An 18,353-nucleotide genomic window follows, 5' to 3' on the forward strand; every position below is an offset into this window, starting at 1 on the left:
TAACACTGTTGCAGCTAAGCGTTTTGGAATGCTCACATGGTGTGTTTGGAAACCCTTTGTGTGTGCTATACTTTTCCATTTGGTATGAGGCTTAGCAGTAATCAGCTCACCACTAATTAGAAATCATTCTGTGTCCTGCACCCCATTATTACACAAAATTAGGTCAGACCTTAAGAATTTTTACATTCAGAAGGAAAGGTTTCTGCAATACCTTTTGTCATGCATTTCCCTAACGTAAAATTTGAAAATAAGCTTTTGCTGTTTTGAAACAGCCATTATGGAGGAAGCAAAAGCCATTATTTTGCTGCATTTGAATTACTTTCTACTTTTGATTCTCTTTATTGATACCAGTGGTGAAAGTGGAATAAAAGGAATAAAAGACCTTTTTAAATTTTTATATGTATAAAGGTCTTGGAAAATTATGGAACTCTTTATACTATTGAGACGTTTGCATTCATCTTTGTAGATCTTAAAGTATCAACGGGCAGGAAGCCTGGAGGTAGCATCCCATGGAGCTCTTATGTTCCATCTAAATCCGCAGAAGTGTTTTCCTGTTACAGAACTCAGGATCAGCCGTTATGTACATCTCATCAAAACTGGAATGCGAAAGAAATTCACTGTTCTGGAGCAAGGCAGGAGCAGAGATGCAAGTTTACTCTGTTCTTGCTCTATTTTCCTGATGTTAGTGATATTTTCATAAACAGGTTTTGTGAGCGGTGTTTTAAAAATGAGTCCTCTGAGGACCAAAGGTTTAAACTAACTATGCATAAGAGTTCTTTACAAATGCTGACCGTTTTATTTGTGGTTGCAGGCATTCACTGTGACAGTGTGTGTGCTGAGGGACAGTGGGGTCCAAATTGCTCGTTGTCTTGTTACTGCAAAAATGGAGCATCCTGCTCTCCAGATGACGGAATCTGTGAGTGTGCACCAGGATACAGAGGCACCACTTGTCAGAGAAGTAAGGACAAAATAAATGCTTTAAAATCTCTGTTTCTCCCTCACTTACTTGGAATACATATGATATCATTTTGATACATATGATATCATTTTGTCAAAATGTATGAATATACAGAAATAGGAGTTATCTGAAATTAACAAATGTTTCCAACTAGTAGTGCTTTTCTTGTTATGGTACAACTTTACTTTTATTCAGTGTCTGTGCCGTGACGTCATTATGCGTATGACTTTCTAAGAAACGGATTTAGTAGGGGCTTCCATTCTAAAGGCAAGCATTTCCAAATGTGATTGACGAATATTAATTTTGTAATACATATTTTGATAGGTAAATAAAACATGCATGAGTTTCAGAAGCTAGAAACCTTAGCTTCCTGTTGAGTCTGGCAGGAATCATTGGCTTAATTATGGCTTTTTTTTAACACTTATTTTGAAGCAGCAAAGAATGGCCAGTGGGATCAGGCCTCACAGTAAGTAGAGGATATCATAGGTACCCATAGTTTCATTTGAAAAATTTGTGTCTATAAAATTTAAATGTTACAAGAAGAGAGATACAGATGAACTGAGGCAAATCATACCAGAAACAGGGAGGTAAAAATAAGATGATGTGTAAAATATCTACCCTCCCAAGAAGATTTGTCACAGTTTGCCAGCAGTCTAGCTGTCTTCAGTTTGAATTGTTGAAGCTGTGAGGGAAAGGTGTTTGGAGAAGAGTGCAGTGAGTCCTCTGCACTTGGAGGGTTTTCAGATGAGGTCTCCCAGAAAAAGGGTCAAGAAGCAGGTGGACTAAGGCCAAGCGGAGATCCTACTAGGTCCTCCAAAAGAGGCTTAAAAGGCAGGAGACAACATGAAATGATTACTAGAAGGTACAAGGAGGACCAGAGGAGGATGAAGTCCTAACAGTCTAGGAATGGCAAGATTTCAAGCTGAAGAATGTGATTGCCTATGGCACTACAAAATCCCACATTAGTGTGGCATTAGTATTCCTTAAGCATTTGTAACTAAGTGCAGTAATTATTCTCACTATCTAATCTCTAAAGGCCTTGCAGTTAATCAGTTAATCCAAAAGTAGACTAAGTGTAATGCTACATGTAAAAATGTTCCCTGTATTTTGGAACTGTGCCTATAACCTGGACAAGAGGCTTCCAGTCCGGTGGCTCTCAGAGCCCCTCTCTGATGCACAGTCTGGAGGCTGGGAAGACAAAGGTCATATGAATAATTTGGATCCCAGTCAGAAAGTGCCTTTTCAGTAAACAGGAAGACCTTTTGGCACTGTTTCACTTGGAAAAGTTAATCTCTCTAGAGAGATCTGGCCACATAACTTGTATCAAGTGTATCATTAAAAGGCTGAATCTTGAATGAAATTAAAATATTGACAAGATTCTGAGTTCGTTTTCATCAGTGCTAATTGCTGCTGTGCAACAGGTATTTCTCTTGATGCATTACCTAATATTTATCAGGAAATAAACACCAGAAGGGATTAGAGTAATAAAGAAGGAGATTTTATGTGACAGCCTTCCTACCCTCCCCCCCCCCCTTTTTTTTCTATTTTGTAAGAAACTAGTGCGTTTAGCATAAGAATTAAGTGAATGACTTTGTATTTCTGGTCTCAGGTTCTCTAAAAGTTAGGTGATGTGTAGCTGCCTGTACCATGTAATGAGTACAGTGAGTACCTAAATGAAAGGATGACTGGAAAACATTTGTACGTTATTCTCAGTGAAGTAATGGTTATTTGTATTCCAAGTTAGGAAACACATGAGAAGTCAAGGTCTAAGATGACCCTGCTCATCTACACTATCCACTCTGCTTTTTTAAATTAGTTTTCTTCAAATATGCTTTAAAAGATGTTAATGTTGTAGAGGACATATAATGTGTAGCCTAATATGTATAATATATGAAGTATATATGCATTTCAAACATAACCGAAGTACAGTGTGGCCTGACAAGTAATAGAATGTCAGCTAAGTCATTACTAACTTGAATATAGTAAATCCTTGAGGAAGACGAGCAAATCTTTTGTGAGTGCAAAGCATTGAACTGTATGAATAATAACAACCACCATTGCAACTCTGGTATATTTAGAAAGCAGAGCTAATTCAAAGTCAGGAACAAGTGCCCTGAAGTAGTTCACGGCTGTATAGAAAGTGCAGGAAGCAATGACAGTTTGTTCTTTCTGATTCCAGTTTGTTCCCCTGGGTTTTACGGGCACCGCTGCAGCCAGACATGCCCCCAGTGTGTACACAGCAGTGGTCCCTGCCACCATATTACTGGCTTATGTGACTGCTTACCTGGATTTACAGGAGCCCTCTGTAATGAAGGTACGAGTTATAATAAAGACTTCATGGGATGCAGAGACTAAGCACTGTAATAGTTTTCATTCCATCACTTGGAAACTATAAAACCAAAAATAGTTTCTCTTGTAGTATGTGCAGTTTATAAATTAAAGAATCTTAAGCAGGTTTAAGCTGTTTGAACATTTGATCCTTAAGTATGAAACCCACTGTATTCTTCTTTGCATAATGAGTATGTATAATGGGCTTACCAGAATTTATAATGCCTTACTTTAACATTATACTAAGCAATAAATTTCTTGATCCAAAGATCAGTTGGTTTCTCTTGAAATAAAGAAAAGAAATACAATCTTGTTCTGATTACTAAGGAGTTCTAATTCTGACAACTTGTTCTCAGTATGTCCCAGTGGCAGATTTGGCAAGAATTGCATTGGAATATGCACCTGCACCAATAATGGAACATGTAATCCTATTGATAGATCCTGTCAGTGTTACCCTGGCTGGATTGGTAGTGACTGCTCTCAGCGTAAGTACAACCTTTTTTCCCTTTATTTTTAAAACAATTAATCAGGGTCCGGCTATTTAAATTCTCTACTTTTTGGTAAAGAAACACTGCCTAAGTCAGAAATGAGGACTTCATAGTATATAACGAAGAGATCCTAAACTTCTCTGCATTTCATCGGCACTATCAGAAATACATTTGCACTATGATTTTTCTAATAAGTGGGCTGGAGCATACGACAGGAAGGATCAATTTTCAGTCTTCCACTGCCCAAAGAAGAGCTGTAGAGAAGCTGCATCAGACTTGCTTCAGAAGTGCACTGTGAAAAGACAAGAGTCAATGCTCACAGGTTGCAGCAAGGGTGACTTTTACTAGATAAAAGAAAAAAATTCCTTACTGTGAGAGTGGTCAAGCACAGCAACTGTCCAGAGAGGCTCTGAAGTCTCCAGCCTGGAAGAGGTTGTGAAATTATCATTGTTGAAGATCCTTTGAGTAGGATGTTGGACTAGGTGATGCTAGAGGTCTCTTCAAACATGAAAAAGGCTGTGACTTGATGAATCTTGCATTGCAGAGAGGATTCTTGACCTGTTGTTTGCTTGTCTGTAGTCTTATCACAGTAGTGTTGTGAATATCCCAGGGCTTGTATCCTGAGGACAGTCTTATGAATAACAGAGGTATTATTTTACAAATAAGGAGCTGAGGCACTGAATTACAGGGTGTTTTTTCTTATTACAGTTGCATAGAGAGCTATTGGCAAGGCTCAGAACAAAGCCAAGATTTTCTCAGATACAAGTTAGTGCTCTGGCTGCAAGACCATCCTTATTCTTGTTAAGCATTTGAACATTTTGTAAAGAAATTTTTCACTATAACTTTTTTTAAGTGCTTATAACTTTTTGATGGATTTTTCTCTTTCTTCCTTTTATGAATGTTTCACAGATACACATTTTAGTGTCATTCTACCTCACTCGATGAGTATTGTCTTGGTATGCTAAACTCAGTAAAGACTTTGTTAGTGACTTAAAAAAGGAGATAGGCTCGGCCCTGATTTTATTATGTTTCATTGAGTTATTTTATTAAATAATTAGGCATTCTCCAGATGCCTTGCTGAGTCTATGCAAATTACTAATGACAGAGAAGAAATGTCTGAAGCGAAATTCTCATAAGCAGCATATCCAATTCCATAAGGTACCAAAATCCACACAGTCTGAAACATATGCTTGCCGAAATTTCAGTCAACCCATTTTTATGAATAAAAGAAGCTGTACCAGACCCTGATATGTTAAAATTCAAAAGACATTGTGCTGGGGTTTCCAGGGAGGTGCATTTCCTAATAACATGCCTCATTGGTTTATATCATTTACGGTTTGACTGGTCCAGGTTAACTGGCTCTGTACCAGTGCGATGTAACATCTGGTCAGTTTGGAAAAAAAAACTTTGCTGGCTAAATTCTATGAAGTAATTAGCATGCACAACTCAATATGATACCAAAATAAATCTTGGGCCTGTTGCTGTGGAAGCCAATAGCAACAAAGGTCCCTGTTTTTATGGTAAAATAAGTAGGTAGTTGGGAGAGTAGCAGAATAGGGGTATTTAGGAGGAGGAGGGACTTACTCACTGAATCAATAACAAGAAAATGGTGCCAGCAATATGAATGGAAGCGTCTATTGAGGCTGTGCTCATGGACCGTAACAGAGGAAGTTTATTTGCTTTGTATAAAGGCCTTTCGTTCACATGGGAGATAATGATTCCATTAATTTCTTTTGGAACTAGCAACCTTTTTGAAACTTCTAACCTTTCGTCTGTATGTGATTTACATTCCTTCTTAGTTGACCACTAATTTCAAACAAAAAACAATAATAAAAATCATTATAAGGCACAACTGAAGTGGAAACAACAAAAACCAAACTTAGTACTTTTTTTTCAATACAACATAGTATATTTCTCAATGAAGTGAAATTTGGCCAAAGATAACACTTCGCAAACATACGGCCCACAAATAGATGAGTCATTATGCAAACATTTAAAGGGTTCAAGAGTTTTTATTGCTCTCAGACAGGTCTCTGGACAACCAAATCAGTACACAACAATAAGGAGTTATCAGCCTTTTTAAACTTACACAGGAATAAAGCTAAGGCTTCTGTGTCTGACCTGTTTCTTCTCTCCTGTGAAATACTCATGTTGTACTTCCACAAAACTATTTTTAAATTATGCATCTCTCTACTAAAGAAACAAATAAAAACCTCAATATGTGAAGCCTAATCAACAGAAAGGGGCTATTCTTAGAGTACCCTCTGCACTTAGCGATGTTCTGACATGAAGAAAATTATCTTTTGCTGTGTCTGAATAGTAATTAGCATTTGGGAACCACTTCACTATTCTAATGGCAGCACATAGTATCAAATTCATTCACCATGACATTTTCAAAGCAGTCAGTAGAATTCTGTCTCGTAACGTGTCGATGTGATTGTGAGTGAAAAAAAAGCTCTACTTTATAGATAATTACTTGTTTTTTAGAAATATTGTGGACCCACAGAAGCAACCGAGTTAACTTGATTAATGTGCAGTCCTGATAATACGCACCACGTTTAGGCAATTGTGTAGAATCTAACAGTGGAAATACAAGAAGTAAGCTTAGTATTGGGTCTAAAGCTATACGCTATAAGATGTGTTTCAACCTCCTCTGTTTGTTCCCCTTCACTTTTGAGGCTTAAAAGGCTTACCCTCTTGATTGTGCTCAATTGAACTGTTTGCAGATTAAAAAATAAATCAAGAAAGGAAACTTACATGGCTTTCTTTATGAAAAAGCTGGTATGAGTGTCCTAGTTACTGAGTATCAAGTATGTATCACTGGTTTCTTTCACGCACTTAATTTTTTTCAGCACTTTTTATCCAGGGTAAAATGGTTCCTTAGTTAAAAAAAAAAAAATCTGTGGCTATTTGCTCAGAATGGAGCCGCCCAAAAAATGCATTTAAAAGAAAAACAACAAACCCCAAATGAAGCAGTGCTCATACGTGAATGTAAGAAATATTCATGGGTATCAAGGATCTTTGTCATTTGAGATTAATTAATTGCTCTGGGTTGTTTTAGCTTGCCCACCTTCCCACTGGGGACCAAATTGCATCCACACATGCAACTGCCATAATGGAGCTTACTGCAGTGCCTATGATGGCGAGTGCAAATGTACCCCAGGATGGACTGGCCTTTACTGTACACAGAGTAAGTGACTTTTGTTATTCATTCTTAATCTACAAATCAGTGACAAATTTTCCTTCACTAGTTTCACACTTTATTCATTGATTTCTTGCCATGCTGCTGAACCTTTTTTGATCCAGAAGATGCAACACATTACCTCCATGGTTGCAGGGTAGGGTCCTGTATAAGCACTGGCAGAGTGCTGGCCACTACATTTGGGCTCCTCTTTAGCCTCCCTTCAGAGGAAGACAACTTTTGGCCACAGCCAGACATCCCTGTTGAAGTCTGTCATGTGCCCGTGCAGAATGAATAACTCTGACATTCAGATGCTACCACTGCAGATGTGCGGTTATGGCTGCAGTCCGTAGCATGTCAGGATGATGTCAGCTCTGCAGGCACTCCCCATATCTAATTCCTTCCCTCTCTGCAACCTGACCAAGAAGTACTCTAGCAGCAGAGACCCAACAGCCAAGATTGTAAGATAACACAAAGCTCACCAGAGCCATGAGAATAGCTTCTGTCTTAGCTGTGGCTGTGGTCTACTGAGGCACAGTCCCAGTTGTCACCGCAAAGTGATCGTGCAGTACATCTCATATCTGTAATTGCTACCTCCTGGGGGCAACAGCAACAACAGCTCAAGCTCAGCACCTGTAATTCAAATATTTTTGTAGAAGCTATTTTATTTGCAACTTAGAAACTTAACTTCACTACACTGTAATGTTATAATTTGTTTTGGAAATTTCTTCATGTAATTAATACATTAATACTAATTTTTTTTTTCCAAGAGCTTTTCATTAAAATAAAAATACAAGCAGTGCAGTGACTGAGTGTAGGTATATGGCACTCATTATATGCTGGGTAAGAGTTCATACAACATTTGAGAAATAAGCATTTGTTAGAGATAGATATTGATAAAGTTGGCTTCTTATCTTTATCATATTACAGCTTCAGTTTGGTTTATCTTCAGTCCAGGCACCCCCACTGTCTGTAATCTGGGCACAACCATTATCTTTGAACTCAAGAAAAATAAGACTGCGAACTGTGTTTTGCATTCAGTGTTTAAATACACGTTTTTCATAAAATCAGAACTCTCCTTTTTCAACTGAATAATGTCATAGTGGCAGGAAATAACAGATATATTATAGGGCCATATGGATGCAGCTCTGGAAGACATTCACTATACTGGTTCAGCTGCCAGCTATCATGGTTATTTTGCTTCCCGCTGGTGAATAATGATCTCTTTGCAGTGATATGTCTTCTTCATACTGAAATGGTATCTTTGTGAGGAGCTGAGACACAATATGTTATTATTTTAATTTTTTATGCTTCAGCATCAACTGTGCAGAAAATGTGTCCAAAGGTTCATTCACCACTGAACAGACTCCCTGCTTTCATTCACAAACTGCCCTCTTTCTGCTCCTTCAAATATCTTCTTAAACCCATTTCTTCGAGGAGCCCTTCTTGCTGCCTTCTTCTCAACATCTGCTGTCCTCACAATTTCCCAACCTCATTTTTATGTAGTTTTTGCCTAATGTGTATTTTAAACCACATAAAATAGCATAGGTCTTGATCTATTGTGTTTATAGAATGCCATGTTGAGTAGCAGGGCTACAGAAATGACTTCTCAATAACATTCTTAACCAGAATATTTGCATTTTATTTCTAGAGCGGTTGTTTCACCCCTTTCACCCCCTCCTTGTATTGCAGGATGTCCCCTAGGGTTTTATGGGAAGGACTGTGCATTGATATGCCAATGTCAGAACGGAGCTGACTGCGACCACATCAGTGGGCACTGCACCTGCCGCACGGGGTTCATGGGGAAGCACTGTGAGCAGAGTGAGTAGGGACAGGAATTGTTCATGCCTGATAGCAAATACTAACCCCTGAGCTGGCTCCCTGTTGTTTTGGCCGTTGTGATACAACCTCTTGGCTTCAGTGGGAATTTTGGTGGGGAAAGAGCTTCAGGAGTTGGACCTAAGTTTCTTCCAAACAGATAAAAGCCTGCAGAATTAGTTATTAAGACTGATTGTGATTGTGATGGCTGTTTCTTTCAATTTGTAGCTACATGTAAGAGGCATTTGTACTACATTCTAGTTGCTTTGGACATAATGCTAAAAAAATCCCAACAACTCTGTCATGTAAAAGTAACCAATGACTCCAAGTAATCGTCATTAGCATAAACCACAATAAAAACTAATAGTTAGAAAACTAAAGATAAGAAGTACCACTCCAATCTTAGTGGATAAAATTAATCTTTGCAATGTTGTTTTACAATACAATTGGATTATAAAAGCATAATAGATGGCATTTTGTTTTCATATGCGTGTGATTCTTTACCCAAGAAAATCAAGAATAATGCCACTGACATCAATGGTGGTATAACGTACAACATTAAAAGAATAATCAGGCTCATAACACAGAACTGTTAGTCCAACTTTTGCTAACATTACAGAGTGGTGCTCCCACACTTCATGCATTATACTGCAGTGCAAAGCAATCCATTCAGCTTACTATTGTGAAGGTTTAAACCTGTCTTTGGCATCAGTGTCGTGCGCAGGGCTTTGCTTTTGATGTGTGGAGGACACTATGTATTACCTACAACCAGGACTGATTTAGCTGCATCTGGATGTGAAGGGCTGTGCAATGGCCAAGGTAGCATGTGCCACACCTGGCAGCGCTGTAACAGAAAGGAGGGGAGGTTACCATCCCTACAGACACACTTTCTTCCCTCAGCAGTGGGTCTAGCCCCAGCTGCAATGGGAGTTATGTTTTCAAGGCTAATCAACACCTATAGTAGAAGCACTAAAAATTTGCAAGTGGATTTTATTTTCCTAAGAAAAACACAGTTGCAACAAAATCTAAATGGTTTAGAGGAACATATTTATTTCAATGAAATAGTAGCTGGTAACAGGTAATTACTAGCTATTTAAACTTTCTTATTCTACTCTGATGATTTCAATGTTTCACTTCAAAAGAGCAATAATGTTTAGGAAAAGATAAACTTTTTAAGATCCTCTCATGATGACATGATATCAAAAAATAATTTTGAATACTTTGGCAAATCTAACTTTATTATTATGTTTTATAGAGTTTATATTTTATCCTATAATTTGTTAATAATGATTTAACAATATTAAACTAAACATTTTGGTTTTTCTGAATTTGAATTTTAAAAATTGACTTTTCATTCCAATTCAGATTTCAAAATGCCAAAATATATTATGGTGTGATGGTTTTTGCTCAGCCATTGGCTTCAGGATAGGTTAACGGTTGGACTCAATGATCTTAAGGGTCTTTTCCAATCTTAATGATTCTATGATTCTATGATTCAGTTGTTATAAACTTGTTTTATTGAATGTAACCAAGAGGAGAAGGTATATAAGCATGAAATTCCACTTGAGTCTGGATTTATCAAGACTTCAAGAACATTTCTTGGGCACCTATTCTGTTACATTATCTTGTAAATTATTCTGAATTAGGAATACACAAAACATTACTTAGATTCTTTTAAAAAGACAAAAAGAAAAACAAACTATTTAGTTACAAAACTCCTGAGAGATTTCAGAAAATTGAGCCTCAGAAGGTGAAGAAATACTACACTTCCTCAAACCATCAGAACTACAATAATGTAACAAGCCACAGAGTAACAGAGGTGGCAGTATAAAAGAAATAGTTTTTATCAGAGTAGGATAATTCTCTAACATGCTAATTACATGATGTGGGAAACAATTTGATCAGTAATTAATTATTGTATTCAAATCATTCTGGGAGACAAAGAATCACGGAAAACTCTTCCAATTAGTTTATTCTTCATAATTTAGCATTTTTCTCCTGTAGGTATTTTCTCAGTGTATACATTACAGTATCAAAGTATGCTATAAGCAGCCTAGGACCACTTTTATTTTTATATTAATGCATGGTGTATATTAGACTTATGGCCCTTATCTCTTGCTCTTTTACCACATCAGCACATCCGTCATTTGACATGCCACCAGACAGCTGTCTGGCTCCACTCATATGATTACATGATTTTTCAAGCACTGGGATCTGAGTAACCTGGGAGACCTGACATTCTGGTGTAGAACTGGCACTTTATTCACATTTTGTCCATTTCTTCACTGTCTTCTACCCTTTGAATCTTTTTTTTTTTTCTTGCCTAATTTCACTGCCTTAGTGGCAGCAACATTATAGGTAAAGGAAAATAACTTCTGAATACAATTTCCTTCTCCTTTTCCTTCTCCTTTCCTGCACATACACACACACACACACCCCCCCCCTGCATGCAGAGAGGTGCTCTTAAGAAAATCTTTTCCGTGGAGCTCTAGCACTAATAACACATTGCCATCTGCTGGCTATGTACAAAAACGTACGGGGTTAGAAACAAATGGTAGCATGCATAGTGCTGTAGATCTGTAGTACCAAAACATTTAAGAAGTACTGACTATGTCTGATTTTTATTTGCACGTATTTTGTGCAGAATGTCCTCAAGGTACATATGGGTATGGATGCCGGCAGATATGTGACTGTCTGAACAACTCAACCTGTGACCACATCACGGGAACATGTTACTGCAGCCCAGGCTGGAAAGGAGCCAGGTGTGATCAAGGTAAAGCCTAGATGCAATAAAATTATTGTAATTGTTTTATATAAAACTTGGATTAACCTATTAAATGCCATCTCTGTATCATTCATTAAATTAATCTGATAAGGCACATGTGTTTAAATAGTCTATTCTATTAAATGATATATGTTCTGTAGATTTTGTAAGTATTATGCCTCAGTGATGGTTTATTGGAGCAAAGCACTCAAGTGTAGATTGCATGAAATATTTTACAGTGCTGTGCTGTCCAAAGGTGCTGATAGAGCAGGTGCTTTACCTGCTCTGTGCTTTTGCCTAGAGAATGTTCTTACTTTTTCAACTCCATGAAAATATCTCTTTCCATGAAGAAGATGAATGCTTTTCCTTATGGCTAGGATTGTCTTCACATTGGTTTCTGATATAGTTCTATTTTGGCATTATTAAATACAGTTATATTAACAGAAAGATTTATAAGTGAAATACTGTCTTCTGATCCTGATGCATAAGCCTCTGAATTTATGCCACATATTTTCATTTATTCTTGTATTTCAGCTGGTGTAATTATAGTGGGAAACTTGAACAGTTTAAGCCGTACCAGCACTGCCATTCCTGCTGATTCTTACCAGATAGGGGCTATAGCAGGGATCATCATTCTTGTCCTGGTTGTGCTTTTCCTGCTAGTGCTGTTCATGATTTACAGACATAAGCAGAAAGGCAAAGAAACAAATATGCCCGCAGTGACCTATACCCCTGCTATGAGGGTCATCAATGCAGATTACACCATTTCAGGTAAGTGACGTTTAGAACAGTTTTTTTTCTCCATCTCTTGACTTTGTGCTTTTTCAGCTGAGCTCTGAAGGGGTTCAGATCTGCCCCTAACGGGGCTTGAATGTGCATGTTTCACCTGTTCGCATTAGTGAGGGCTGCTGCTCGCAGCAACACACTCGATTTTGAAAAGGGTGTCTACAATTCTGCCTTGGAAGCCTTCCTGGAAAGAGAGGCAGGGGAGGGTTTCCCTCTTTAGGAAGACTGAGACACTGCTCTCAGCTGCCTTTCGCAGGAGAGCAGCCCCTGAGACCACACTGACAGCGGTGCTGGTGAACTGGAACACGAGACCAGTGGGATGTGATGGTGGACTTGTGTGCTTACCTTTCGGCGATCAGAGGCAATTCACCCGAGTTCAGAAGGATGCTGCCCCAGCATCTATAGCTGCTTAGTTTGTTCTGCATCATTGTCTTTTAATCTCTGCTTTTGATACTATGAAGGTGGCTTACCCTGGTAAAATGTGTTAATTGTAAGGAACAAATGACCATATACCTCATTTTACAGTGTAACATTTTGCACCCTCAGATGTTTTTCTGCATTAAACAACGGAAGTATGGACATTTCTGTTCCTCTGTGCCTATTTTTAAACAGAATTGGAAAGTGTGGCAAAATATGGTTTCTACTGAGACTTTAAATTCAATGCCAACAGCTTGAATATAGAAAGGCTGCTATAGCTGTAGAAAATCAGGATTTCACACTAGCTGTGGCAAGATTCTGTAGAGAGGCAGATAGCAGAGTGGCTTGAGTTTGAAACACGTGAAGGGAAAGAGCGATGCTCCTGAATCAAAACAGGAGTTTTCAACCTATGAAAGTGCATATGAGTTGGGATGCCATGGGTACATGAAACTTCAGGCAAAGCTGTCTTTTGCACACAGCTATTAAGGAAGGCAGCAGGTAAAGAAGCCAGCAGAAACAGTTGTCAGGGTCAAGAAAGATGTATCAGCAAACGTGGTGGTGCTCTTGAAGCACCAGAAAACATTGCTGTGAACTTGATGGTGAAAGTGTCTATAACTAGGACAATGCTATGGCTACAGAGGTAGAAGAGAGCAAGGAACCACAGAAAGAGAAATTAGCAAGTTACACTTGTGAATGCTCTTCGCTGAAAGTGAGGACATGACTAGTCAGTTACTGCTTTGTATCTCTAATTTTTTTTAAATGAATGCAAGATTTTTAGATTTTTTTTCAAGAAACTCTAAATCAGATTCTGAAATCAGTGTAGCACTGTCAAAAACATATGCTAAGAAAGAAACGCCATGTTATTTTTCGTTGTTCATTTTCATTCTTTTTCTTTTCAGAAACCATCCCTCACAGTAATGGTGGAAATGCTAACAGTCACTATTTCTCTAACCCTAGTTATCATACTCTAACTCAATGCACTACCCCACCTCATGTCAACAACATGGACAGACTGACCCTGGCAAAGGTAAAGCATAAAAATCTGGATGATTCTGTGTAAATTAGCTTTTGGTTTATTGTACTTTGTTCCCTATTGTTTCATATTTGGTTTATTTTTGCTTTTCCTGATTATCACCCGGAAATTCAGCAACTTCCTATCAGTTTCAGTTTCTATTACCTATCTTTCTTTGAAATAGGCAAAAAACAATCAGCTGTTTGTGAACCTTAAAAATGTAGAACCTGGAAAACGAGGCACTGTTGTGGACTACACAGGAACACTGCCTGCAGACTGGAAACACGGTGGCTACCTCAATGAGCTTGGTAAGGAAAAAAAAAGGAGGAGAATGTGAATGTTATTCATTGTGTTTGGGACGTTTTCCTGGTTCTCCACTCAAGGTAATGCCAGGCTTGTCAGAGTGTGTGTGAGGTTCAGGGTTATGGGTTTGACCTTCCTTTAAGGCAGTACCCTTAGAGATAAAAAAGTGACTCCTTGTGAGGAATGGTGAATCAGTCTGATGCCCAGTGCAGACATGATATGCAAAATATCTCATATTATTTGTCTATAAAGATTTGCTTATTAATTAGTTTCATAAAACAATGGGTATTGTAAATAAGGGTCTGCTTTGGCAAAATTACATATTTTTATTAAATAAATGAGAGATTGTATATATCCTTTTTATTTTAATCCCCACCAAATGGAATGCTTTAAAAAGTAGTTTTTCATCATCTGACCTGCTTCAGATGTAAATTCTAGGAGCATCTTCCCAGCTAAGCCTCCTGTTTGCTGAAAGACAGAGCATTGTCCCTAAGAAGGAAAAGTCCTGAGAAGTGGTGAGAGTTGCTGTATCCTGCTTTATGCTATCTTTTGTTGTCTTTTCATCCTTTCCCAATCATCTCATGCATTCCAAAAAGGCTGGATTGCACTGACCAGTGAAAGCCTTAAAAGGGACTTTCAGTGCCAGTATAATTTAGGTCATTTAACTACCTTCATATTTGGTCCATATCAGTATCAGATTCTGGGAGTGAGAACAACAGTATGCAGCATTTTTTTTTTCCTGCTTATCCCCAATCTTGGTCTAACCACAATTCAGGCTCAGATCGGTTTGGTTTTGGTTTTTTTTTTTTTAGAAAAGGGTTTCAGTCATAATGCTCAACGTTCAACTTCACATTTTCTTAGAGCATTTGTACTAGCACTTAAGACTCCTAAGAGATACTGGCTGTGGTTAACCCACTGCAGTAGATCTTAACAGGGAGATTCTAGAGGACTGGATGAGTGCTGATATTATGTCTGTTTTCTAGAAGATCAAATGGGATTATTTGGGTAACCCTAGGCTGGTGACCTGGGCATTAGTCTTGGTAAAAACAACAGAAAAGCTGACATGAGATGTAATAAATAAAGATGGCGTAGAAATAAAATTAATTGCTTTAGGTCTCCTCAAATAACATAATTTCATTCTTGGAAACTACAAATTTTGTTTATAGAGATATTGTAGAGATAAAATGATTTTAGGCTTTTGTAAGGCTTCTAGCATAGTACCACAATGCAATCTGATTAAAAAATTAGTACTCTATGATATCACTCAAAGCTATTTGAATGGATTAGTAACCAGGTAAGTGCCAGGTCTCTGAAGACAGTTGCCAGGCATTGCTGATTGCTGATGTTTATATTAGGATTTATACTGAGAGAAATCTGTTACTAACAGATAATTGCAAAGCTGTAGGCACTAGGTGTTTAGGCCATTCCTGTAGAGGAACAGAGTGACCTTGGACAACACAATGGGAGTGATTAACTTGGGAAGCAAAGTACCAAGAATTGGAGTGAACTTTGCATACGCTGAGATTTTCAGGTCAAGATGGGATGCTTTTCTGGTAGATATGTTTTTTCCAGACAAAAAATATGCTTTAATCAAACAGCAGTTATTAAGCTCATTCAAGAGTAACTGCAGGAAATGTAATGGCCTGTGACATATGTGAGGTCAAACTAGATAATTTAATGGTCCCTTATGACCTTAACCACCTTCCCTGTTCAGGAAGCTACTGTTTGAAAGTGTGCAAGCAAATAGTAACAGTGCTTCTGTAACCCTATACTGGGCAGTTTCACCGTGCTTATAAGAGAATTATTCTGCTGAGGTAGAAATTAGTCCCAAAGCAATTTTTAAAGCTTTATAAGCTGTTGTCTAATCACTTTTCTTTGATTTTAAAACTACTCTGTTTTTATATCATTTTTCTCAGGTGCTTTTGGACTTGATAGGGGATATTTGGGAAAGTCACTGAAAGGTGAGGTTATTTTAGATGAAATTACATAGACATTCAATTTACCCCTCTAAATTATCTTTGGTTTCTGTGTGAAGAGAATGTAAAATAATTTTGGACTAAATTATTCCTAGACACCGAATCAATGCATGAAGTTTGTTTGTGTGGGGTTTTTTTATTTTTTTGAGGGGAGGGTTTTTAAAGAAAAAGTAACAAGCGAAGCCTTTCTAAGTCCCCTATGTGTCACATATGTCAAATGTTTCTGTAATGCTTGAGTCATGAAATGGCTCTATTCTAGACAGAAGAAGGGGATCGCCCTTGAATTCAGCCTAGTAAGCCAGGTAAGGATGCATGCTGCCTCTGATGAAAGGCTTTAAAAGAGAGCCAGTTCCTTTTGCAGCTGGCATGGTCAATGTAGGACCGCATGACTGCATGCCTGCAGTGCTTCATCACATTCACTGCAGGCCTTTGTAAAGGATATCAAAACATGAATACATAATCAGGAATGAAAAGCTTCAGAAGTTCAGGGTAGTGATGATATTTTGATCATTGGAATTATCCAGTTTTCTCATAAGACTTTATACTGGACCATACTGGTGTGTGTCACTATTTTTGTTGTATGATTAAGGTATGCCAAAGGTGACTAGAATGCCTGGATATCCAAACAATGAAAAAAAGGTAGCTAAGTCCATATGAATAATGAGTTAAATATGTAGACAAAACCAGCTGTTTTGTCACCTTGTGTATAATACAGGACAATTAAGCTGAAGAAGGGATTTATTCTACTTGACATTTCCTGGTTTTGGAGGATTAGGGGAAGCCCGGTTTAAAGTATCTTAAAGGAGTCACAAAGTTATGAGCAGCTATCCACTGACAGGTTCACCAAGGTCAGTCTCATGCTGGATATTCAGACTCAGAAACAAGCTGAGAAAGTCTCAGCTCTAAAGCTTAAATAACACAGCATATCACAAAACAACACAGAGAACAAAGTAGCACAGACACCACAAAATCTCTTCCCAGCATGTGAAAATACGTCTTGTCTTAAACTACAGTTATCTGTCCTTCAGTTAAATCCTGAAATGACAAGCCACCTGATGGTTCCTTTTCAGTTCTCCTGTGTGCACCTTACAGAAACTTATAAGAAGCTGGTTACTCTTTTAGTGTGGCTGCATACTCAAACTTTACACCGAACGGTCATCCCTAGAAGTTACCTTACCATCTCCCCAGACATTGCTATTGGGAACAGTCTTAGATCACTTACTTTAATAGTGCCCTCAGTTCAGCACTTGGAAAGGCAAAAAGTATTCTGAAGTGCCTATTAAAAACTGATTCTACACATTGTCTGTATTTAATGCTAGCTACTATTTTAACCAGAATTGAAGGTGCTCAGACTTTGCAACAGGAATTTGCTGGTGGCAAGATCAAGCCCATAAAAAGACATAGCAGTAGAGGTGCTCTCATCAAGTGCTGTGTAACAATTTTGAAGTGTTATGACTGGTTTCCATTTAAATTTTAATTCATAAGTCACTTTTTAGAACTCAAAATTAAAGAATGCCCTGTTTAGTAGCAATGTCCATAGTATGTAGCATGCTTGAGAGAGCAATGTTTTTCTTTTTGCAGATCTAGTGAAGAACTCAGAATACAATTTAAGTAATTGCTCATTAAGTAGTTCTGAGAACCCATATGCCACTATAAAAGACCCACCAGCTCTTGTGCCAAAAAGTTCAGAATGCGGATATGTTGAAATGAAGTCACCAGCACGCAGGGACTCCCCATATGCTGAGATCGCTGGCTCTGCTTCAGCCAACAAGAATGTTTATGAAGTTGGTAAGTACAAAATCTACTTCTAGATGTTAAAGGTTAAGAACAAAGAGCACAGTTTAATCAAAACACATGAAAAATCACTGAAGAAAATGATGATGTGTTCAGATTCTATTTTCTGCTCAAAAACTGTAACAACAATCACACTCTTTTGAGATAAGTGGTGTAATTCACAAGAACAGAGTTTGAAATACCTTCAGCTCTGTTCTAAAACCTAGAGGTACCTTCGAATTTCCCTGGTTTGAAAGCCTTTCCTTAAGCAACAGCGTAAGATAAGCTTAGCATTTGATTGCAATATAATTCAACTCTAGATTAGGCTGTTAAGTACTGAATGCAACTGGAGTAAGTGTGTGGGAGGGATAGAAAAGACCTGTTTCCTCCTCTTGATCAGAAAAAATAGCATCTTCACCCACGGATGTAGTATTTCACTGATATGGGCCCTATCTAGTTACTGCATTACTGTAGTTACTGTAGTTAGAGTAAACTTTGGGGTCTTGTGGAACGGTAGTTATCCTCATGGTCTCTGGACTGGAATAAAGT

The 18,353-nt window shown here is 38.0% G+C and overlaps 1 protein-coding gene across 3 annotated transcripts in view; it reads left to right on the forward strand.

The window, feature by feature from the left end:
- The window catches only part of MEGF10 (multiple EGF like domains 10), a 106,937-nt gene that overhangs the window by 83,710 nt on the left and 4,874 nt on the right, over positions 1–18,353 (forward strand). For 2 of the 3 annotated variants that reach the window (XM_087742231.1, XM_087742230.1), the window contains exons 14-24: positions 812–958; positions 3,138–3,272; positions 3,643–3,771; positions 6,836–6,964; positions 8,648–8,776; positions 11,418–11,546; positions 12,072–12,308; positions 13,640–13,767; positions 13,937–14,060; positions 15,972–16,016; positions 17,613–17,819. In XM_087742231.1, coding sequence (XP_087598357.1) covers positions 812–958; positions 3,138–3,272; positions 3,643–3,771; positions 6,836–6,964; positions 8,648–8,776; positions 11,418–11,546; positions 12,072–12,308; positions 13,640–13,767; positions 13,937–14,060; positions 15,972–16,016; positions 17,613–17,819 — 1,539 coding nt within the window. The remainder of the gene's footprint in view (positions 1–811; positions 959–3,137; positions 3,273–3,642; positions 3,772–6,835; positions 6,965–8,647; positions 8,777–11,417; positions 11,547–12,071; positions 12,309–13,639; positions 13,768–13,936; positions 14,061–15,971; positions 16,017–17,612; positions 17,820–18,353) is intronic. The other variant, XM_087742232.1, reaches the window with a different exon arrangement.

Source organism: Nipponia nippon, unplaced genomic scaffold, assembly GCF_047370975.1.
Source record: "Nipponia nippon isolate SJK-2023a ecotype South Korea unplaced genomic scaffold, ASM4737097v1 scaffold_8, whole genome shotgun sequence".
In the NCBI taxonomy this organism is placed as follows: domain Eukaryota; kingdom Metazoa; phylum Chordata; class Aves; order Pelecaniformes; family Threskiornithidae; genus Nipponia; species Nipponia nippon.